The sequence below is a fragment of the Tursiops truncatus genome, chromosome 4, assembly GCF_011762595.2.
Source record: "Tursiops truncatus isolate mTurTru1 chromosome 4, mTurTru1.mat.Y, whole genome shotgun sequence".
Lineage (NCBI taxonomy): Eukaryota > Metazoa > Chordata > Mammalia > Artiodactyla > Delphinidae > Tursiops > Tursiops truncatus.
Window position 1 is genome coordinate 10,353,165 of NC_047037.1, and position 23,464 is coordinate 10,376,628.

The following is a 23,464-nucleotide window of genomic DNA, read 5'->3' on the forward strand; positions in this document are numbered from 1 at the left end:
TAAGGTGTGTGTATGTATGAGTACGTGGTGTCTGTCAGCAAAGTCGTGAGTCTAGGTTGATTCGCTCATTTACTGTTGCTGTTGGTAATTGTATTTTATCCCAATTTTTTTGCACAGCCTGGGATTACGTGACCTCAGAGAGGGTAATGTGGAAAATTGGTACAAGTTGGAAACTCTGCCTTTTAATTAAACAAGTAATCACTTAGGTGTAGCAGGAGCTGCCCTCTACCTAGTCAGTATCTCACTCACATTTTTTTTTCTGACCTCTCACAATAGTTTCTTCTAAAATCCGTACCATGCGATGAATCAGGCCTGAACTCAGGGGTGCTGGAAGTTACCAGTCTAAGAAAAGGAAGATTCCTGGAAAAGAGATGCCAGCCATGCTGTTCATACTCCCATCAATTTCCATCCACCTCAGAGACAGCCAGGGCTGGCACGAGCCCGGCGCTTATGCAGAGGGCCAGGGTGATCCTGGGATTCAATGATCTGCTTTAATCTGTGGCCTCAAGTGACTGGCCTTGGCATGAAGAGTCATGGGTTTATATTTACAGCAAGGATCTTGATATGCTTGTCCTGCGCTTTTCACATTGTTCCCTCTGGAAGGTAAGGGGAACTTAATCTCTCTGGCCTCCACTATTTTGGGGCACCTCGCGTTGACCTAAGAAAAGTGAGAAGCAAGGTCAAGGAGGAAAGGAGGGCACCGTCCCAAGTCTCCGCTTACTGTGGAATGAGCTGAGCCATCGAGATGTATTTGGCTACTGGCAAAGCATTTTGTGGAATTTCAGAATCAAGAGGCAGGGAAGCTGTGCGGCTGAATTCTGAAGAACCCCATCAAGTTTGTGCCATCTCAGTAATGGTAACAGGACAAGAAAGGAAACTGCATTCAAGCGTCCACACAATCAATTCATCCCAGACCTCTGAGCTGTGTCCTTCTTGATAAAAGGTGTACATCCCTTTTCATCAGAAAACGATCACCCTAAAATTCATCAAATTTCTCTTTTTACTCTGTCTTGCTGGAGGCTCAGTCATACGTAAAGCTCACTTCTAATAACTGTATTATCCCCGATTTCTTTCTTTTCTTTTTAAACTTAAATTTGCCAGATTTCCCTGTATGTTTTATTTTTTTTTAATAAATTTATTTCTTTATTTATTTTTGGCTGTGTTGGGTCTTTGTTGCTGCGTGCGGCCTTTCTCTAGTTGCAGCGAGCAGGGGCTACTCTTCGTTGCAGTGCGCAGGCTTCTCATTGTGGTGGCTTCTCTTGTGGAGCACGGGCTCTAGGCGTGCGGGCTTCAGTAGTTGTGGCACATGGGCTTGGTAGCTGTGGCTCGGGGGCTCTAGAGAGCAAGCTCAGTAGTTGTGGCGCACGGGCTTAGTTACCCCACAACATATGGGATCTTCCCAGACCCGGGCTCGAACCCGTGTCCCTGCATTGGCAGGCGGGTTCTTAACCACTGCACCACCAGGGAAGTCCCTATCCCCGATTTCTAACACTATCTTTTCCTTTCTGAAATCTCCTTTCCCTTCTATTTTAGCCAGATACATAAGTGATTCATCATAAGCCTCTTTGAGTACATTTTGGATAGAGATAAAGAATAAAGTGTCAATGAATGAAGTGAAAGATGTTTCCTTGTTTTGGTTTTCATTCCCATGGACCATAGCGGCTGCCCAATCAGAGCTGAATTAGGAAGTAACTACAGTCTAGGGACTCGAAAAAAGGTGGTTAAAAAAAAAATCTTATATTTAGCTTTGTGTTTCGAATCTACCGATATAGCTGGTGCTCCTGGACTTCACTTAAAACAAAATAGCAAAGCTTCCCTGTCTGACTTGGAAGGAGCTAGGAGAGGGCTCACTCCATCATCCTGTCACTTGTGAACTGAGTTTTAACTCTCAGGCAGACACGAGATCGATCCTCTCTTAAGCCTTTCTAAGCTCCAGGAGGTCAAGCGTTTGGGTTTCAATGGAGCCATCAACAAACACCAGCTAACTGAAATACGTGAGGTCAACCAAGGCGCCACTGTCCAGAGAGCCAAAAGCTACCTGCAGTTGCAAACTTCCCAACCAAACTTTTTACCGCAAGGAAGAATGAACCCTAGTTCATCTCACCCACTCTTTATTTTCCCCAGGCCTGGATGTTCCTCCAGCTCTACAACGTATAAAGTCATTTTGGAAGTTCACGCAAATTCTCCGTGTTTGTGAGAAGTATCTTATACTGAGAAGCAAAAAGCTCTGAATTCCCTCTTCCCAGAGCTCTGCTGCTCAGGTGCGACCCCAAGACTGACGCTGGCCCTTCCAGGACTCTGCCTGCTGAGGGGAGTGGAGAAGGATGGAGGCTGGAGAGTTTCCTGTGGGCATCGGACAGGAGGAAGCCTGCTCCCTCTGCAGGGCTGGAGGCATCTTGATCCCCTTGCTGCTCTTCAACACACACACACACACACACGCACGCACGCACACGCACGCACACACACACACACAGGATTCCTCAGACTGCCTTCCATCATTTACGCCCTCGAACGGAGGTGCTCTGTTCCCTGCCCCACCTTGCTTCTCCCTGTGGAGCAGGCCCAGCCCCGGCTGAGAACTAGGTAACCTTAAGAACTAGGTGTTGCTAGGACAGGAGCCCAGACCAGTCTTCGCGTGGGAAACAGCTCTTGAGCCTCTTGACAGCCTCTGGAGCCAGGAATACCTCTAAGAGGGTGTTGCCCATTTCCCCTTGGAAATTCTCCTTTTTCTCTGGCCATGACTCTTACTCCTTGGCTTGGGCCCTAGAGCTGGTAGTCAGCACAGGCAGTGATGGGTGGGTGTTCTCTGAGCGGCTGAGGCTGTGGACTGTTTCCCCCTCTCCCACCTCCTGCTCTGCAGCCCCTGGGGGTGAGTTACCTGTCACCAGCTATTCTGGCCAGGAGCGGCTCCAGCCAGCCCGGGTGGCACTCGCAGTGGGCGTCCATGAAGACCAGCACGTCCCCGGTGGCCCTGGCGGCGCCCAGCATCCGGGCCCTGGCGGCGCCCAGCCTCCTGTTGCTCCTGAGCAGCTTCACCCCCTCCAGCCGGGCCACATACTCGCTGAGAGCCGACTTGAGCTGTCCTGGAAGCAACAGGACAGTGGGGTCACGGATGCCACAGCCCGCGAGATTGCCATGACCCTCACTAGGAACACTGTCAACAGGTCTATCTTGGGAGCTGTGGTGAGCACAAGAGTCCCGAGCAGCACGTACATGGTGGTGGTTGTGAAGGTGTAAAACGCTTCGTTAGTTTCGGTGGGTCAGGATTCTCTCCACTAAACACCAGAAGAAATGGTCTCGTAAAACTAAGAGAGGAGAGAACCCGCTCACATTCTCTAAATGCAGCAATGAGGTTGAAGCAGATACTGCTGGTGCCCTACTCGGAAGCCCTGAGATCCCTTTTACTGATCTGGTTTGCTTTGCATGTGCCCAGCTGCTGTGGGCTGGCTGCTAACGGCAATCAGCAGCCTTCCCTGGAGATGTGCCCTAGAGTATTGGAACCACCTGTCCTGCAAGTGGCAGGGAGTCATGCAGAATGATACCCCTCACGCCAGGTGCCAGAGTCAACGACCGGCCATTGCCGGGGTACCAAGCCCGCTCCCTTGCCTCAAGGCAAGACAGATGCTGAGGTGCAGTTTACACTGCAGAGCTCCCCCTGGGATCAGGCTGTGGCTGAACTTCGTCTGACACCACATCTAAGTTCAGCTCCTTCCTCTGCCTCTCCGGCTTTCCCTACAGTGTTCCCCGGAGGGCACCGCCCCCGCCAAATCACATGCACATGAGGCCCCATCTCAGGCTCTGCTTCTAGGGTACCTGAGCTAAGACACAGTGGTCAAGGAAGTCAAAGACAGAGGGTCCATTTCATATGACTGCCAGTAGGTCATTGGTGGCCCTGGCCAAAGCGGTCTCACTGCAGTGGTAGCGGTGACTGGGCAAAATGCAGTGGGTCGAAGAGAAAGTGGGAGGTAGGAAATTGAGACCAAAAGTCTAAACGTTCTTTTAGGAATGACAATCTATAGAGTTGACAGCATGAGACAAGCTTGTTAGGCTTTGTATTCAAGATCAGAAATGCTCTGTGTACGGGCATGCTGAGTACACCCAGATAAGCAAACTAGTGGAGATGGAAAGAACAAGGTATAGTCGTTCCTCACTATCTGGGTGAGGGGATTGGTTCCAGGACCCGCCCCTGTAGATACCAAAATCTGCAGATGTTCAAGTGCCTTATATAAAAGGACAGCGTAGTCAGCCCTTTGTGTCTGAGGGTTCTGCATCTGAGGATTCAACGAGCAGAATACGTCTTTGGTATTCACCGAGAAGCAGTGCCCCTGGGGCTCTTCACTAATGAGTTACCTGCGCCTGCATCCCATCTGCAGGTCTGCTTGGGGGAACCTTGCCTGCACAGGTTCCAAACCCCAGTCTGTGCACGGGAACCCCCCAGGGTCCAGGCCCTCCCCAGGGAACCTGGAGGAAGCCCGCGGGCACCTTGCTGGCTGAGGTTGTCCACCAGGATGATCTCCTTCAGGTAGGCCCTGGGCGCTGTGTCCAGGATGCTATGCACGGTTCTCAGGAGGGTGGACCAGGCCTCATCGTGGAAACAGAGGATGACGCTGGCTGTGGGCAGGCTGTCTCCGGGCTGCTGCTGCAGACACCTGCAGGGAAGAGAAGCAGGGCGCTGAGCGGAAGAGCAGGCCCTGGCTGGGGCTTCTTCAGCCAATGGCTCTCCTCCCAACTCACCGGCTCTCTCTGGGTTTTCTCAGAATTTCCACATAAACAGAACCCATTACACCCTGACAGAAGTGCTGTCCACTATCTCCCAGAACTCGGGTTCCGAGAGCTTCTTTACAGTGTTAACCCATGCCTCTCCCATAGCAGTTGAGCGGTATTACCACCATTCTCAGCAGATGACTGTCCTAATCTGTAAAGTGGGAATGAATGACAATATCACCAACCTCTTAGAGCTGTTGTGAGGCTTAAACAGGACGAGGTACATAGTAAGTGTCCTGTGAACATGAAAGATCATCGGTTTAGGAGTAGGGACACTATTTTCTTTATTTTTGTATTTCTATAATCTAGTACAGCATCTGACACATAATACATGTTAATCAACATTTCAATCTATGCGTGTCCTTTGCCCTAAGGTGGGTCTCTTGTAGGCAGCATACTGTAGGTTTTTTTTTTTTTTTTGTAATCCAATCTGCCACTCTGTGTCTTTTTTTTTCCGAGACTGTGTCATTTTTTTTTTTTAATTTATTTTTGCTGTGTTGAGTCTCGTTTCTGTGCGAGGGCTTTCTCTAGTTGTGCCAAGCGGGGGCCACTCTTCATCGCGGTGCGCGGGCCTCTCACTATCGCGGCCTCTCTTGTTGCGGAGCACAGGCTCCAGATGCGCAGGCTCAGTAGTTGTGGCTCAGGGGCCTAGCTGCTCTGCGGCATGTGGTATCCTCCCAGACCAGGGCTCGAACCCGTGTCCCCTGCATTAGCAGGCAGATTCTCAACCACTGCGCCACCAGGGAAGCCCGACTCTGTCTTTTGATTGGAGTGTTTAATCCATTGACATTTAAGGTAATTATTCATAGATATGTATTTATTGCCAATTTTAACCTTGTTTTCCCATTGATTTTAAATTTCTTCTTTGTCCCTTTGTTTTTCTTTTTCCTTTTCTGGTTTGATGATTTTCTTTGTATTATGCTCATGTTCTTTTCTTTTTGGTTTTTGTGACTCTATTGTATATTTTTGATTTGTGGTTATCCTGTTTTTCAAGTATGTTAACTCATCTTCCTATATCTAATTGCTTTAGACTGGTAGTCATATAGACTCAAACACATTCTAGAAAAAAAAAATCTATATTTCTTTACTCTCCTCCATATTTTATGATTTTGATGATTTTATGATTTTACATCTTCATTTTCATTCTTTTGCTGTTCATTGTGGTTATGATCGCTTTAACAGAAAATTTTAAAAAAAATCTGTGTACTGGCTTATTTAAATGATTTACTTTCCAACTGTGATTTTCTCTTTCCTATAGATTCTTACTTCTTTTCTATTTAGAGAAGACCTTTCAATATTTCCTTTAGGATAGGTTTAGTATTGCTGTATTCTTTTAGCTTTTGCTTGCCTGAGAAATTCTTTCTCTCTCTTTCTATTCTAAATGATAATATCGCTGGGAAGAGTATCCTAGGTTGCAGATTTTTCCCCTTGAGGACTCTGAATATATCTTGTCATTCCTTCTGGCCTGAACGTTTCTGTAGAGAAATCAACTGACAGCCTTATGGGGGTTCCCTTGTAAGGAACTCTTTGTTTTTCTCTTTCTGCCTTTAGAATCCTCTCTTTATCTTTTAACTTGTGGGGCGGTGCGGTGCGTGGTGTGGCCTCTGCCCAGAGGCTGTCAGGTCCCGCTTTCCTCTCCAGGGGAATGGGATGCTCTATATTTGTTGTGCATCGGGTCTGTTGAGAGCTCTGAGCGAATCCACAGTGGAATGAATTCTAATAACAAGCTGATCCATGGAGCAGTGTGTGGCTCACATTGTCCACAAAAGGCACTTTCCTAAACTGTACTTCCAGAGTGCTCCTTTCTAGGCTGCAGCGCTGAAACCACTGGTCCCTCCTCAGAGGAGTATTTGCATTTGAATTGGGGCTGTCCCAAGGACCTCAAACTTCCAGCATCTAAAGGCATCTGTGCTGGTGGGACTGCACACAGAGGGATGATCAGAGGAGGCTGGCCCTGCTCGGGGAGATGCCACCTGAAGGGTCAGCCCGAGCTGCTCACCAGCTGGACATCCCTCTGCCGGGTGCGTCCCAGCCAAAGCTGGAGCTCTCAACACTCTGGAAACCTGCCCGTGACTCTCTGGGCAAAATCCTATGTGGTGGGGGATTGATACCAGGTAAGTGCTTTAACTTAATGGTAAAACAGAAATCTTAGATAATTAAACAAAAAAGCGCATGAACATCTCATAAGGTAGCTGTGACAACTGTCTTACTGTTTCTGTATTTATACACTATTTCTTTTCATAAAGTATTTAAAGTCACTCTCAAGAAATAAGTACCATAAAATAATGGTAAAAGAAAAAATAAGGCTGAAAAGTCAAGAGTAGGGAAATAGAAGTAAGAGTGTGCGGACAAAGAATGTCGCCTGCCATTCCAGTAAAAAGAAAAAAACGTTGTAGCCATCAAGCCAACAGCCAGTGCATCCCTCACCCACAATGCACCCTGAGGGGATTCAGGATGCAGAAAAAGAGGATACTTAAGATACTCATCTAAGGAATAATTTCAATGAGCCCAGACTTTTGCATCTTCCCTTACGTAGAAAAGCACTAAAATCATTAACTTGAGATATCTGTGTTTTGTGATTAGCAGTTATCTTTTGATGTTCAGCTCCATGGTTTGTCTGTTTATTTGTTTGTTTGTTTTCAGCAAAACCTCCTATATATCCTCCCCTACCTCTTTGGAGCAGTTCCTCAGAGCTATTTGAGAGTCTGTCTCCCTGGCTATGGTCCTCAGTAAGGTTCCCAAATAAAACATAACTGGCAACTCTTAGGTTGTGCATTTTTCTTTAGCTGACAAGTAGAAAGTCAACATCTGGAGAAAGAACATACATTCATAGGTCAAAAGGGCCTTGGTATTTCTAGAGAGAATCTAAAATTTGACTCTGAGCTTCCTGGTAGCCAAAGTAAAATGGGAGGTGTATTCTGCAATAGAATTATTACCATCAGAAAAGTTACATACCAGATATTTTAGGGAAAGCAATGTTCTTTCTAGACTGTTGTTTTGGTTTTTTTTTTTTTTTTTTTTTACAATTTATAACTTTTTCATTTGAAATCATTTAAGACTCAAAAGAAGTTGCACAAATAGTACGGACAGTTCCCGTGTTTTCTTCACCCAGCTTTGCCGAATGATCCACAATGATCCAAACCAGGAATCTGACATTGTTCAATACTATTAACTCAAATACAGACCTCATTTAGATTTCCCTAGTTTTTACACCTAGTACTAATTTCTAAAAGAAATTCCTAAGGACTTTAGAAAGAAGTCCCTCAAGAGATGACAGTGTCCTTAGAAGCATCCCTAAGATGAATACAATAATGAACTATACTATACATGAACCTTTACAGCTTGATTTCAGGGATGGTCAAATAACACATCCAAAGTGGAACCAGTTCCCATGACGTTTTGGGACGATGACGGAGAGGCCCCAGCGCACGCTGCGCTCTCGGCTGGGTCTTCGACCCCCTCTACCCTCCCTTTCTCCCACCCCGCAGCCCCTCCTCTCACCCCAGGCCCTGGTGGGGCTTTCCTCCTGCAGTCTATCCGAGTTCGAGAAGTTCCACTCTGCCCCCAGAACTGCTCTAGATCTGCTCACAAACAAACAGGTTCCAATTTTCCTTTGTGTGTTCTCCATTTCCTGTGTGGTTGTACGTATTGGCGGATCCAGGGGTTCTAGAGATGGGGACCTCCAATGGCTGTTGAAAAGAAATCTTGCCTCAGTGGACTCAGTGAGTACAGAAAAACCAAGAAACATTACTTGGGCGATTGCTCGGAGGCTGGCTGTTTTCCAAGTCAGACAGGAGAGGAGTCTGGGGACAAGGAGGTCTGCAGATGGGATGCCCATGGGTGTAGATTCAGACGGAGTGAAGTTCATCACCTCAGGGCAGAACACAGCCATACCTTCCCCGGGGCCTGGCCCCTTCTCCACCCCAATCTATAGAATATGTGGACAGGAAACAACACTTCTGTGTGTGTGTGTCTGTGTGTCTTTGTCTGTGTGCACCCATGTGTCCTTGTAGAATGGTGGTCAAAAGAGCTTGGACTTGGAATCAGACAAATTTTGATTTGAATCTCCCCCCTGCTGCTCCCTGAGTTTCTCTGGGTAATATACTCAATATTTAACTCTCCTCATGTCAGGAGACGGGGGAGCTTCCTGCCGGGCTACAGAGCTGGGGACCCTGGGCAACCGACTTTCTCTCCTTGGGCTCACAGGACATTCCCTGCAGAGGTGATTCAGCTGTGGACGCGGGAGCCCCGCTACTTCCTAGCTGTGTAAACGACCCTGGACAAGTAATGTGGCTTCCTGGGGCCTTGGTTTCTGCAGGTGGGTGACAGTAGCCCCTGTGTTGCAGGGCTGCTGTGAAGATGAGATGGCTTTTTCACGAAGCACTAAGAACGGTGCTGGCACTGAGCGCTGTGTAAGTATTCGCTGCCATGATCAGAGGATGTATTATCACTGCAGGATGGATCACGAAGGCTCTTCCAGCCTTGAAATTCTGTGTTCCTGACTCTTCTGTGCATAGGAGAGGGGGAAGGGAAGAGGACAAACCAGGGGAGCAGGGGTTTCAAAGAGAATCTCAGAGGACTCCTCTCCTCTCCCTCCACTAGGGTTTTCTAGGTTTTATGCATAGATAGAACTGTGTTCTCTCTTCCTGGTGAGAGAGGTGGGTGAAGAGATGACAGGCAAGGCTGGGATGAGCTCAATAGGCTGTGAGGACTTTGAAAGGCAAATGGGCTTCTGGAAGCTCTTCCAAGGCCAAGGGCGGTACCTCCCTGAGCCGCGGAGGCAGATGTCCTGGCACCAGCTCCGAGAGGACCCTTCACCTGCCCCGTGGAAAGATGCTCACACGGCCTCCAAGACATAAACAGGTGGTGCTGGAACACCTCTTCAGGCAACCGCAGAACTGCCCGGAGCTGTGAACTGGAAATAGCCGTGGCGGTACCGTGGTCTTTCAGGGCCGAGCGCCGTGGGCTCCTGCGGGAAGGCCAGTGCTCTCACCGTAGTCTGAGCACGGTGCTAAGTATCAGCAACAGAGGGTGGCGAGGCCTGTGTCTCGGGGCCAGGGAGATGCTCTTCAGAGGAACCAGGATTGATTCTTTTGTTTCTGGGGGGCGGGGTGAGGAGGTGCAGGAGCCTGTGGGCAGGGCAGGCTGTGTAGAGCCCCGTGGAAGGAAGGGCTCTGGATACATGCCTGGGCTTCTGCAGTCGGTGGTCATCAGCCCGTGGGCAGCACCGGGTCTCGTAGGGATGGGCAGACGGGCCCATGTGGTAGCATAGTGTGGAGAAGGGGGGTGTGGCATGCAATACCCTGAGAGCTCAAACACCGTGACAGTTCAGGGCATCTTAGGAAGAGTCCATATGTGTCATCAAGCTTTGGCATTGAGTTCAAATCCTGGATCTGTCTTTGTGTGACTCGGACAAGCGACATAAGCTCTCTGATAACCATCTTTCCTTTCAACAATTTCCAGATCTGCAGAACCAGTCACATCTGTAGTAATCAATTGTCATTTTTCGAAATACTTTTGATTCCAGTATGTCCTTTTTGAGCATGCATTTTACTTAACCTCAGTATTTTTCATCTGTGAAATGGATTTGTTGGAAGGATCAAATGAGTTAATTCATACAAAGTACTTAGAGCAGTGCCTTACTCATAAGTAACAGTTCAATACATGCTAGTTATTATTATTTCTTGCAAGCCTCCCAAAGGCCTGAATACCTCTCTAGGCCTCAGTTTCTTCATCTGTAAAATGAGGATAAGAAGTAGAGTTATTTTAGAGGACTACTTAAAGATTATAAACTTCATATAAATGGAATCACATAACATGCAGCCTTTTGTGTCTGGCTTCTTTCACTTAATATAATGTTTTCAAGGTTCATTGTGTTGAAGCATGTATCAGTACTTCATTCCTTTTTACTGATGAATAATGTTCCATTGTTTGAATAGACTGTATTTTATTTATCCGTTCATCAGTTGACGGACATTTGAGTATTTCCAGTTTTGGCTATTATGAGTAATGCTGCTGTGAACATTCATGTATAAGTTTTTGTGTGAACATATGTTTTCAGTTCTCTTGGGTATAGAGCTAGGACTGGCATTGCTGAGTCATGTGGTAAATCTGTGTTTAATATTTTGAGGAACTGCCAAACTGTTTTCCAAAGCAGCTGCACCATTCTACGTTCCACCAACAACTTCTTCACATCCCTGTCAACACTTGTTATTGTCTGGGTTTTTTTTAGCCATTCCAGTGTGGGTGAAATGGTACCTCACTGTGATTTTGATTTGCATTTCCCTACTGACTAATGATTTGAGGATCATTCCATGTGCTTTTTGGCTATTTTCTATGTATTCTTTGGAGAAATGTCTATTCTAATCCTTTGCCTATTTTTAAGTTGGATATCTTTTTATTGTTATTGTAAGGGTTCTTTATATATTCTGATATAAATCCTTAATCAGATATATGATTTGCAAATATTTTCTACCATTTCTGGGATTGTGTCTTCACTTTCTTCAAGCACATAATTAAAAATTTTATGATGTTCAATTTTTAAGCCACTAAATTTTGAGATCGTGTGTATGCAGCACTAGATAATGGATACACAGTCCCATTTTAAAGATGAGGAAATTAGAGTCCAGAGAGCTTAAGTGACTTGCTTAAAGTTGCACAGCAAATTGCTGATGGTCGGTGTGACTCTAAACCTTGTGCTCTTGACCAGTATATACATATCCCCATCTTGGACTGAAGTGCTAATAGAATGTTCTGGATTCAGAGTCATAAGGCTTGGGTTCTGATGTCCAGATCACAGTGACTGTGATGGGGGGGCGTTATTTGAAGAACATGCAATCCATTGGTTTCATCACAAGCTCTGGACTGTCTACACTGATTCAGTAAAGTCCTCAGAAAGCAACTTACTTTGATCCCACTGTCTTGGCTGCCTTAGAAATTTGCTTCTGTGGAGTTCTGCTTGACACCATGCTCTCAGCTTTGATCAGAGAACAGTACATGAAGGCATTTCAGGACACCTGCTCTGCATTACAGTCTCTGTAACAACTGTGGAGGGGAATTGTCTCCTCCAGCACTTTCTATCCCCTCCATGCAGCTTTAGAGGGAAATTCCTGGCAGATAGAAGTGCCAGGAAAAGCTTTTCCTCCTCTGAGGACCTGGCATGTTTCCTGTTCCTGAGCAATAAGGATCATGATACTTATTGAGTTTCCTTTTTCACTTTGGCTGCCAGGAAGCTCAGAGTAAGGAATTAGGATATTTAGTCATTGGTTGCTTATTTTCATTCTAATTTTCTCTTTGATCTTGATCTTCCATCTCTCCATCCAGTCATTTAACTGATATTGACTGACAACCTACTATGTGTGAGGACTGGAAGATGAATTTAGTAGATAAAATCCCTGAAGCAGAATCTGTGGTGCCCTGCCCATATCCCCTCGGGGATATCACATAATACAGCACAGCCTGACTTCCAATTGCCCGAGCATTTTCTCTGACTGCCAGAGATACTCTCCTTAAGCACCAGCGGCCTGAAGAGGTGGAGAGTAACCTCCCTCCACCCCTGGGAGCTGCCCTCAGTCAGTGACTAAAATGAGTTGGTGTATTAATATCCAGCAACCCAGACCCTAAGGGTGGGGGTGGGTAACAACGAGATGCTGTCTCCCAGGTTCCCCCCTGGGCTGAGCTCTAGCTGCCTGCAGAGGTAACTGCCTGCAAACCCACTTTTCATTGGCTGCTCCCTACCAGGGCTCCCAGGCATCACCTGCAAAACAACTCTTTATCCTCAGGGTCTGCTTTGGGGGAACCCAAACTCAGATAGTCTCTGATATCATGGAGTTTATATCCTATTAAACAGAAAACCGAAGAATTATTCAACAACTGAGAGGGGAGAGGTGTTCTTGGCAGAGGTCACAGCCTCTGCTAAGGCCTGGAGGTGGGAAGGGGCTTGGCCTGTACCAGGAAAGGAAGGAAAGATTTTCTAAAGTGTGCTTCCCTTTATCTTGACTAAACATGATATTAATAGCAATTTTGTATTTCATAATGTATCTTCAAATCCTTTGAGGGAATAAAGTACGTAGGTAAACAAACAAGGGAGCCAAAGGTAAGTGGTCCACACAGGGGCCCTGGGCAAGTCGCATCCCTCCCCTGGCGACCTGGGTTCTTTCTGTCAAGTGGGGATGTTTTTCCTGCTCTGTCTGTGCCACGGCTTTGCTGGGGGGCGTGAATGAGGCAGGGCAGAGAAACAGCTCTTGTGCATTGCGAAGCAGTGTCCAAATGTCACCAGGTACTCATGAAGCGATCCAAGAAGAAATCCTTGTTTTCATTATTAAATAATGGAGGCATTTTCTTTGTCCTTCAACCATATACCTGGTGAATATTTTACTGTCCCAGTTTGTACACATCACACAAGTATCCAAAAGCCCACCCTGACCTCATTTGTCCATCTTCTGAGTGGCAGCAGGTGGGGAAGGAAAGACCCAGGGCTTTGGACTCAAATCAATGTGGCTTTGAATCTTGGCTCTGTTATTTATTTATATCCCTTAATTAGCCAGCACAGGGAGCCTGAGACCTTTCTCCAGCCCACGGCTGCTGCCTGGATTAAAAGGGATCATTCAGGCCCAGGAGAGCCGCTCTATGAGTGCAAACTTTATGTCTTCACACTCCAAGATCAGGAGAGCCTGCGTCTGTGTTTACACAAAGATGCACGCCCTCACTTCATGCAGTTCCAGGGTCCCCCGTGAACTCAGAACATGAATTTGGAGGCTGATTCTGAAGAGAATGAGTCACGGCAGTGCACCAGATGGCCTGGCTGTGACACAAACCCTCTCCTGCCCTTCCCTTGCCTGGCCAGAGTACAAAGGTTTCTGCCGGGTTTTCTAAAGCTGGTTTGGAGTGACTGACCCCCTGCTCCTACCAAATCAGCAGAGGCCCCCCCACTGAGATGGGCTTCCCTGTCTCAGCCCTGAGCCCAGTGATGTAACAGCTGCATCCCTCAGTGTACCCTGAGCTCTTTGGGGGTGGGGCTGGGGCTTGCTCACCTTCTCACTTCCAATAGTCGCTAAACAAATAATTATTCAATGAATGAAGGTGGACACTGTTCTTGCTTTCAAGGGGTGTATAGGCTGGCTGTCTATAGACACAGGACAATAATACCAATTTCTTGCATTCTGGGAAAACCCCGAGGTTCAGCCCATTGTGTCTCTAATTGGTAGAGCTCATCTTGGGGACACCAATTTCCAGGCCAGACCTGGGGATAGAGCGGCTGGAGATACAGCCTGCAGACAGTGCCTTAGAAGGATGGACAAAGGAGCTTACAGATGAGTGAGAAATGTGGAAGGGCTGGAGCCTGTAGGTGAGGCTGAGGCTGTCACTCGCCACAGTGGAGACAAGTCACACAAGGTGCATGCAATCCCCTTCTCTTTGTGGGAGTCCTCTGAATTCTCCCAGCCTCCTTCTGAGGGGTTCCAGGCACCCTTGGCTTTGCCCTGATCCTGGCTCCCTAGTCCTGGACTAAAGATGGGTACCGACTAGGAGTCTCTGGTCTGAACACTGAAGGCTCCTGGTGCAAGAGCTCCGCCTAACAGGGACAGCTGCCCCAAGAATGGCCAGCTGCCCCAGACCGATCCTTGGTCTCAAGGTGATATTCAGACACACGGCGAGGGTCAGCAGCTGGTAGCAGGTCACAGAATGGGCAGTAAGCCAACGATGAGGCAGCAGAAGCCAAGAGGTAGCCCAGCGCTTCTCAGATATTAACAGGTACCCACATCACCCGGCATCTCCACAAATGCAGATTTGGGGTCCAGGAGGTCTGGGGTGGGGCCTGAGAGTCTGCATCTCTCGTGAGCAAGCTCCCGGGTGATGCTGATACAGGTGGGTGCTAGACGACAGCTTGAGTAGAGGACAAGACATCAGCAGGGAAGTTGCAACAGGAGTGAGTACCGGGCCTCCAGCTGCCAGAGGACGTCAGGAAGGCACAATCCCAGAAGCACTGTGACCCGTGAGTCCCCTTCCTGCACTGCCTGCAGTCTTCCCTGGGCAGTCCCTGCTCCTTACTTCCCTGGGAAGACTCGAAGCAACCCTGCCACCTGCAGTCACATGAGTGTCTCTGTTCCTTTTCACCTAAGAGGACCTAGATCAGTAGCTCCCGTCCTGGCTGCACACAGAATCACTTAGAGAGCGAGTCCCGGTCAGTTGTATTTTGCTTGGTTGGTCTGTGGGTGGGGAGCCTGTCCGTGATGATTCACAAAACGCTCACATGCAGGCAGGCCTGTGAACCCTCATCAGCTTACTCAAACTTTAACACGAGCATAAACCACCTGCGGATCTTGTTAAGAACAGAGTTTCTCAAGCAGTAGGTCTGAGTGGGCCTGAGACTCTGCATTTCTGATGCTGCAGGTCTGAGGCCCACACTTTGAGTGGCACTGCAGTAAATAACACCAGCTTTCCCCAGTAATTAAAAAAAAGATTAGATGCAGGTGGATCACTTCTGATATAACCCCCGAGGCTGGCCCGAAGCACAAGACAAGACCCCACTGCACTGGGCACCATAAGTGCATTCGATCTCAAAGAGTCACACTCAGCTCTGTCTACACCACAACCCCACTGTGGGGGCCGGATCCAGGGTGGAGGTCCAGGGAGGCGCCGCTCCCGGCCGTGGCTACGCTGGCCTCGGGGGCTTGGTGCTTGTGGGTTCCCTTCGACACCTGGCTGGCCAAGTCCCACACACACTGGGTTGTTTTCCCTCTCTTGTTGCCGGGGTGGGGGATGCGCTGGGCTCCAGCCCCCAGTCTCTGCCCCAGGCTACTAACCCCTCCCCAAGGGGCATGCCCGCTCCCCCAGATTTACTGGTGATGCCCTGTCAGCTGCCTCTCCTCTCTTTTGCAGCCCAGGTGCCAAAGTCATCCTGGGGTGTCTCGCTGCCCACCAGGAACTGACCTGACCCTGTGGCCTGCAGCACCCCTCCTGCTTGACAGCAAAGCTCCTGCCAAAGGGGCCTCTGGGGCAGGAGGGGGGCGGGGTGAGCAGAGGAGGAGATGCTCCTTCCTACCTCCCCCCACTGGCGGGGAAGTGCCTGGTGCCTCGCAGCCCTGGTTCTCAGCCCTGGCTGCATGTTGGAACTACCAGGGGACACCCAGGCCTCACCCCAGACCAACTAAATAACAATCCCTGAAAGTGGGACCCGCCCAGGAGTCCTTCTTATGACTTCCCAGGTGATTCTGATGTGCTGCCAAATTTGTGATGACTTAGCAGCTGGAGGGGCAAAAAATAACCCATGGGTCAGAGAAAGGACAGTGGTGTGAGGCCCACAGCTGCCCGCTCCAATCTTCCTCCGTCTTTACAACTCACTCCTAGGGCCTATGCTAGAGAATACAATAAGGGCATCTTCTGTTTGGCCTTGAACACTGGGGGGGGGGGGGGGGGTTGGCGGGGGGGGAATCAGCACACACTTCATCTCATTTGATCCACAACCCTACGCAAGGGTGTTATTATCATCGCCATTTTACAGTTGGAGAAACCGAGGCTCAGAGAGGTTGAATGATTACACAAGGTCACACAGTAAGGGTTGGTGTCCAGAATTCAACCCCAGGTCCACTGTTCTACGGGCGTATGATTTAGTCACAGTTGCGGGCATATAAACCAGGGAAACGTGGGCCAAACGGTAAACACAAGTTATAAGTTGGCACAGGCAGGTAGCGTGCAGCCAGCTACGGCTGACCTGACATTTGCGTTTAAGTGTAAAACCCTGGGCCATGAAGGGGACTGTGTTCCTTTCTGCCTCTCTTCTCTATTCTCCAATCCCAGAACTACCTCCTCCATGGAAACTTCCAGAACCCTACTACCTCTCCACTCACCATCCTGTCTAGTATCAGCTTGTAAAAGTTCAGATCGCTGGGTTCCAACTCAGAGCCACCGATAGTCTCTAGCGATGGAGTCTGAAAAATCTACATTTTTTTTTGTTTTTTTTTGCGGTACGCGGGACTCTCACTGCTGTGGCCTCTCCCACTGCGGAGCACAGGCTCCGGACGCGTAGGCTCAGCGGCCATGGCTCACAGGCCTAGCTGCTCCGCGGCATGTGGGACCTTCCCGGACCGGGGCACAAACCCGTGTTCTCTGCATCGGCAGGCGGGCTCTCAACCACTGCGCCACCAGGGAAACCCTGAAAAATCTACATTTTAAACAAACAATCTGCAGGAATCTAACATGCACATACGTTTGGGAACCAATGATGTAGTCCCTTGCTGCTCAAAACTGTGGTCTCTGGACCATCAGTGCTGGGGGACCTGATAGAAATGTCGCATCTGGGGCTGCACCCCTGGCCAACTACCAACATACTCTGCATTTTCACAAGATGCCTGGGGCGATTTGCATACATGTTGAAATTTGAGAAACAGGCTCTATGCAATCTGCTGGGCATAAAGAGTGTCCTCAGACACAAAGGGTAGGTGCTTGAGAAATGGCTGTTCTTTTATGGGTTGTATTTGGGCCCAGTTTTAAATCTAGAAAAATGGTACAGATGAACCTATTTGCAGGACAGGAATAGAGACGGAGAAGTGGAGGACGGACATGTGGACACGGAGGGCGGGGGTGGGGGTGGGGAAGGGGAGGGTGGGATGAATTGGGAGATAAGGATTGAAATATATACACTACCATGCATAAAATAGACAGCTAGCAGGAACATGCTATAAAGCACAGGAAGCTCAGCTCGGTGCTCTGTGATGACCTAGATGGGTGGGGTGGGGGGGAGGGAGGTCCAAGAGGGAGGGGATGTATGTATACATATAGCGGATTTCTGTACAGCAGAAACTAACACAACATTGTAAAGCAATTATGCTCCAATAAAAAAAAAAAAATTTAATAAATAGAGTGATGGGAGAAGGAGAGTCCTGGCACCCTGGAGGGAGGGTTGTGGCCTTACTTTGCAGAGAATCCCTTGTGCATCCTGGAGCCTGCCAGGAAGGCGCGGCGCCAGTGCCTGTGCGCTTCTGGGGGAGGGGAGTCTGGGGTCTCAGGCCGGGCGCACAGGCTGCAGGGACAGGCTGCGGCCAGAAGAGGGCGCCACATCCTGCCGGACAGAACCAAGCTGTGGGCGGGGAGACCTACCGGCCCGGTTAGCCTGGGACCGAGGGGTTACTGCGATGGGAAAGTCCAGGCAAACTGAAACTAGTTGGTCACTCTGGCTGGAAGAAGCACACACAGAAGTGGTGCACACATGCACATCACACGCATGACACAGTGTACCCACACATGCACACACATGCACAACACTCACCCATGCACTTCACACCACAAGCACAACACAGACAACACACTTGCAAAAGTACACACGCGCCGCTTGCACATTTATAACACAAGGAGCACACACCACACAATGCACATGTGCAGCACACTCACAACAAATACGCATGTACGCAGACCACACAAACACGCCGAACAAGCCGTACATCACAGCACACACACAGGCACACAAGCACAGTAGGGGTGCCCATCACGCCACGTGCACAGCATACACACATGAACCACACACACACAATACACCCGTGCCCTTCACACCACTTACACAACGCATGGGAAAACACACACAAGCACATCATACATATCACACACGTGCACACAGTCATGACACACGTACCACAAAAACATACAGCCCAAGCACCACATAACAACACACACAGGCACAATGCCATGTGCACCACATACATGATACGTGCACGTGTCACGCAATCACGATGCATACACGCATGAACATTGACACAGCAACAACACACATGCACACATGACAAGACACCACACAGCTTGCACCCGTGCACATCACATCACAGCATACACAGGCACCAGGCACACGGGCACCACTAACACACTACACACAACACACATGCACAGCATCCATTTGACACACGCACAACACAATGCACCCACACTTGCACGATGCGGACACACAGAGACACACACACTCACAGCTTTGGGAGCCAGAGACTCTTGATCGAGGCCGTGTGTCTGGTTGGTAAAACGTCCTTGCTCCAGGCCAATGAAAAGATGTATCAAAAGAATTGGAAAACGATATATTGATTCATTCAGCAATTGTTTCTTTACTGTGTGCTGGGACTACAGGTTCACTGCATGGCAAGGGAAGCAGGCACCGAATAAACGGATACATCAATGACCATTTAGCTTCGGTTGTCATGAGTGTTACGAATTAAGGCTGCAGAGAGCACAAACCTGTGATGAGGGGGCGGGGCCTGGATGGGTCTGGGAGTTGCCTGAAAAGAGCTGTTGCAGCCAAGACCTGGAGTCGGAGCATCAGGGCTGGGGCTTTGGTGACATGGGTGAGACTCTGAGGTACACAGTCTAAGGAGGCTTCACCCTCCAGGCGACTGCATCTGCACGCCCCTGAGGGCGAGTGGCTGAGTGGCCAGGCTCAGAGGAGCCCCATCAGGGATCTGAGAAGTAAGTGGTCCGGCTCCCAACTGCTGCTTCACTCCAATCCTCCCGCCCAGAGGGCTGGAGGATGGGTTTGCTTCCCGGGAAACTCTGGGCTCTGGGAAAAGCAGTGCTTATAGGGAAGGGACCTAGTCACCCAACTACCCAGCTGCCCTGCTCCTGGATGCTGGTAACCAGACCCCTCCTCTGCACCCGCCATGGTAATGGTGGGGAGGGCAGGGGGTCCAGGACGAGCCCACCGTTTCCCTGGGCACAGCCTGTATGTCATCCTACTTCCCAGCTTGCCTGGGCGGGGGCACCCTGCCAGGTCAGGCTGCATGAGTGCAGTGTTCTAGATCCTGGGTCCTGGACCTGTCCCCTTAGTTTCACCGACTAAGGAAGGGGGCGTAGAGTGGGGGGCTCAGGCAATTTGGAGCAAATCCCTGCTTTGGCACCTACTAGCTGTGTGACTGTGGGTAAGTCACTTGGCTTCTCTGTGCGTCATTTTCATACGCATAAAATAGGCATGATCGTAGTGCTAGCACCCATCCTTATAAGTTGTAAGGATTTTTGAGTCAATACATGAAAAGCTCTTTGATTAAAGTCAGGCACATGGCAAGAGCCACATAAAGGTTAGCTGCAATTGTTACCTTCATCCAAAATAAAAGTAAACCCAACAATCATACTATTAAAATGTGCTGGAACTGGAAGCGTCTTGGAGAACATCCACCCTAGGCCCCTCTGGGTTATAGAGATAAAGCTGTTTGACAATCCACAGAGACAGAAGGACTAGAACCCAGGACGGGAAGAGAAGGGACAGGGAAGGGTTCCTCCTTTTCTGTCTCTAGGACGGTGGTTCTCCCCTGGAGGGCTGGTTAAAGACAGATCGCTGGACCCCACCCAGGGTTTCTGCCTCTGCATCTCTAACACGTCCTCAGGGGATGCCACCGCTGGTCCAGGGACCACACGTGGAGAAGCGCTGCCCTGAGGCAGTGGAAGCAGAATGCAGAAAGTCTGCATCCCTGAGTATGCTGGTTGCCCTCCAGGAACGGGGAAAGGAGAAGCAAGGGCCTACTTACAGTGGATGCCGTACCTCCGGCAGCGCCCTCTGCAGGGGGATGCGGGCACTGAGCGCCTCCTCCAGGCTGAGCGAGGTCAGCGCCTCTTCTTCAGATGCCCCCGCGTCCTCCTCCTCGGCCGCCCAGTCCCTCTCGGGGGCGTCCTCGTCCGGCCTCCTGCTCAGCCGCTTGATGAGCTGGTAGCTGCCACCTCTCTTGCCCTGGCTCTGGTTCCCTCTCGCCCTGGGAGAGGCCACAGCCACCAGGAGCTGATCCTCCCGCAGCGAGATGAAGGGCGGCAGACCCTCCAGAGGGCCGTACTCTTGGTCCTCGTCCTTGGACTCCAGCACCCACTCCTGGGATTCCCCAAAGTCCAGGCGGTACCCGGCTTCGGGGCCGTGCTTGGCGACCTGAGCTGGGACAGCCTGGGGCAGGGCAGGCAGGGGAGGGTGCAGCACGGCCAGCATCAGCAACACACATCCCAGCAGCAGGAATTGCAGCCTGCAAGGTCCACGCCTGCATCGCTTCCTTACCAGCATGTGGCTGGAACTTGCCAAACGCAACAGGTCATGTTCAAATTCACTGTTTCCTCCTGCTCCGGGTTCCTCCAAGCTGGCAGCAGAACCTGGCGTCCTGGGTCCACCTGGAAGGTTTTTCTGCCGGTCACTTAACCTGCTCCTTTTTTCCCCCGCTGACATTTGCCAGCAGCGTGTGTAAGACCGGCTTCCACTTACAATAAGAAAGCCACGGACCCAAGTCCCAGCCCAGGTCCCCTCTGAGCGGACCTCTTTAATTGCCTTCCAAAAGCCCGTTCACAGGGACTTCAGACTGAACTGTTTGCGCCTCCCTCCACCCCCACCTTTTGATGCCCTTTTCCTCTTTGGGAAAAATAATGTTTCCTTTCTGCTCAGGGGTCCTAGTCCCACGTGTTTCGCTTCCCCCCCTTGCACGAATTGTCAGGCTGCTATGAGATGTCTGGGGGTAGCCGGTGGGTCCTCAGTCTGGCAAAGCTGACAGCCGTCCTCTTTTGGACCCTGCAAGTCGGGTCAGCTCAACAGATGTGAAGCCGGCAGCAGGCTAATTTCCTTTCACACATTGCTCCCCGCGCAGCCGGCCCGAGAAGCTCTGCCAGACGCCGCAGGCGTGCGCCTCGCTCATGGTCCTAATGCCCTCACTGTTCCCAGGCTTTGTGCAACCGGAGGAACCCGACTCCGGGGAAAACAAACGCCGTCACCGCTAGGACCAAACCCAACAGGAACACCCTAGGAGTTCTGATTCAAATCTCCTTCACAGGAAGGCTTCTTTCCCCACCCAAAGGGGCGGGAAAGAATATGCCCTCCTAATTTCCGGAAGGCTGTACCTGGGATGGAAATGCAGGGAGCTCGCTGCCTACTTGCACACTCAGCCTCCGACAGGTCTGAGGACCACCGTCCTCAACCTTCTGAAAAGGAGTGGAGCGGGGGATGCTTTTGTCACAAGCCCCTCCTGCCCACAACAGCACCTGAATGCCTGCTCTGCGCTGGCCTCTGAGCAGGCTGGGGGTGGGGGGTGGGGAGTCAGAAGAAGAGGGGCATGCTCCTTCAGTTGTAAATGTCCTTCATTCAACCAATGAATATTGATGAGCACCCACCATGTGCCAAAACTATCCCGGAGACTGGGGGTATAGCAAGGAATAAAACAGCAAAATGTGCACCTCGTGGAACTTACATTCTAGTGGGAAAGACAGACAGACAGATAATTAAAATATACAGTGGGAGGCACTTCCCTGGCGGCGCAATGGTTAAGACGCCACACTCCCAATGCAGGGGGCCTGGGTTCAATCCCTGGTCAGGGAACTAGATCCCACATCCATGCCTCAACTAAGGAGCCTAAAAGCCACAACTAAGGAGCCTGCCTGTCGCAGCTAGGACCCGGTGCAACCAAATAAACAAATGAATATGTTTAAAAAATAATAATAAAAAATAAAATATACAGTGGGAGAGACAGTGATACAGGCTAAGGAGAAAAATAAAGCAGGGAAAGGGGCTGGGGAACAAGGGCTGGGCTTGACAATTGACACTGAGCGAGGGAAGGGCTCTCAGAAGCATTTGTGAACGAGGAGGCCTGGGCAGCTCAGTGGGGTGAGCATTTGGGGCAGAGAGCACAGCAAGTACAAAGGTCTTGCGACCAAGAGCATGCCTGGCCTTTTGAGGACCCGCAGAGGGCCCGTGTGGCTGGAACAGAGTGGGCAGGGTGGGAATGGAATGAGAGAGGTAAGAGGGGGGATTACTTAGGACCTTGGGGGGCTAAGGTCGGGATTTTGGCTTTTCCTCTGAGTAAGATGAGAGCCCTTGGAGGGTTGTAAGCAGAAGACAGACACAGTCAACTCGGACGTTAACTGGTCCACTCTGGCTGCTATGCTGAGGTCAGACAGTTGGGGAGAACAGGGCAGAAGCGGGGAGACCAACTGAGGTGTTACTGCGGTGAGACGTGATAAGGGCATCACTGGAGGTGGGGCAGTGTTCAGCTTCTGGACGCATTTTAAGGAAAAACCTATACGATTGGTTGGTGAATTAACGTCCAGTGTGAGAGAAAGATGAGTCAAGGATGATTACAAGTTTTTGGTCTGAGCAGTTGGAAGAATCAAGTTGCCGTCAAGGGAGATGGGGAAGGCTGGGAGCATGGAGAGGGCAGTGAAAGCAGTGGTTCCGTTGGGGACACGCATAGTTGGAGATGGCGTTTCAACAGCCAAGGGGAGGGGAAGGGTGGGCAGCTGGATATATGGATGCTGGGGATATATGATAGCTGGAGGTCAGAGGACAGGTCTGGCCTGAAGATAAACAGCCAGACGCCAGCAGCACATAGATGGTGCCTGAAGATCCTGGAGGGAGTGATGGAGACGGGAGAGACGAGGGGAGCCAGCGAGCTCAGAGGCCTCGGACGTCAGGCGGACCGGATTGATGGAGGGTGGGTAGCTGGCACCATGAGATGCCACCATCCTGATGTCTGAAGAGGAACCAGGGGTGGGGTGGGGAGGGCTGTCAGTGCAGGGTTCCTGGATGAATTGCTCATTGTTTCTGATTTGATTTAATCTTAAATTGTGAGCATAAACATCTCATGGGAAAAAAAATGTTTTTCCTTTGGATTCAGTTGCTGCTTCCAGCCTGTGTGCGTGTGTGTGTGTGTTCACATTTGTTTTCCCTGAAGCCACTCAGAGTCAGAGGTGAAAGAGTGGGTCCTAAACGATTGTT

At 49.9% G+C, this 23,464-nt stretch overlaps 2 protein-coding genes across 2 annotated transcripts in view; one reads left to right on the top strand and one right to left on the bottom strand.

The window, feature by feature from the left end:
- DPH3 (diphthamide biosynthesis 3) overlaps positions 1 to 1,444 on the top strand; it is a 62,808-nt gene extending 61,364 nt beyond the window's left edge. Inside the window, exon 3 of the mRNA XM_073803684.1 lies at positions 277 to 1,444. Within this exon, the coding sequence (XP_073659785.1) occupies positions 277 to 495 (219 nt within the window). The 3' untranslated portion in view covers positions 496 to 1,444. The remainder of the gene's footprint in view (positions 1 to 276) is intronic.
- The window catches only part of GALNT15 (polypeptide N-acetylgalactosaminyltransferase 15), a 39,012-nt gene extending 17,589 nt beyond the window's left edge, over positions 1 to 21,423 (bottom strand). Inside the window, exons 1-3 of the mRNA XM_019934413.3 lie at positions 20,256 to 21,423; positions 4,483 to 4,649; positions 2,879 to 3,083 (exon numbers count right to left, since the gene is read on the bottom strand). Coding sequence (XP_019789972.2) covers positions 2,879 to 3,083; positions 4,483 to 4,649; positions 20,256 to 20,932 — 1,049 coding nt within the window. The 5' untranslated portion in view covers positions 20,933 to 21,423. The remainder of the gene's footprint in view (positions 1 to 2,878; positions 3,084 to 4,482; positions 4,650 to 20,255) is intronic.
- Positions 21,424 to 23,464: the final 2,041 nt, after the last annotated feature.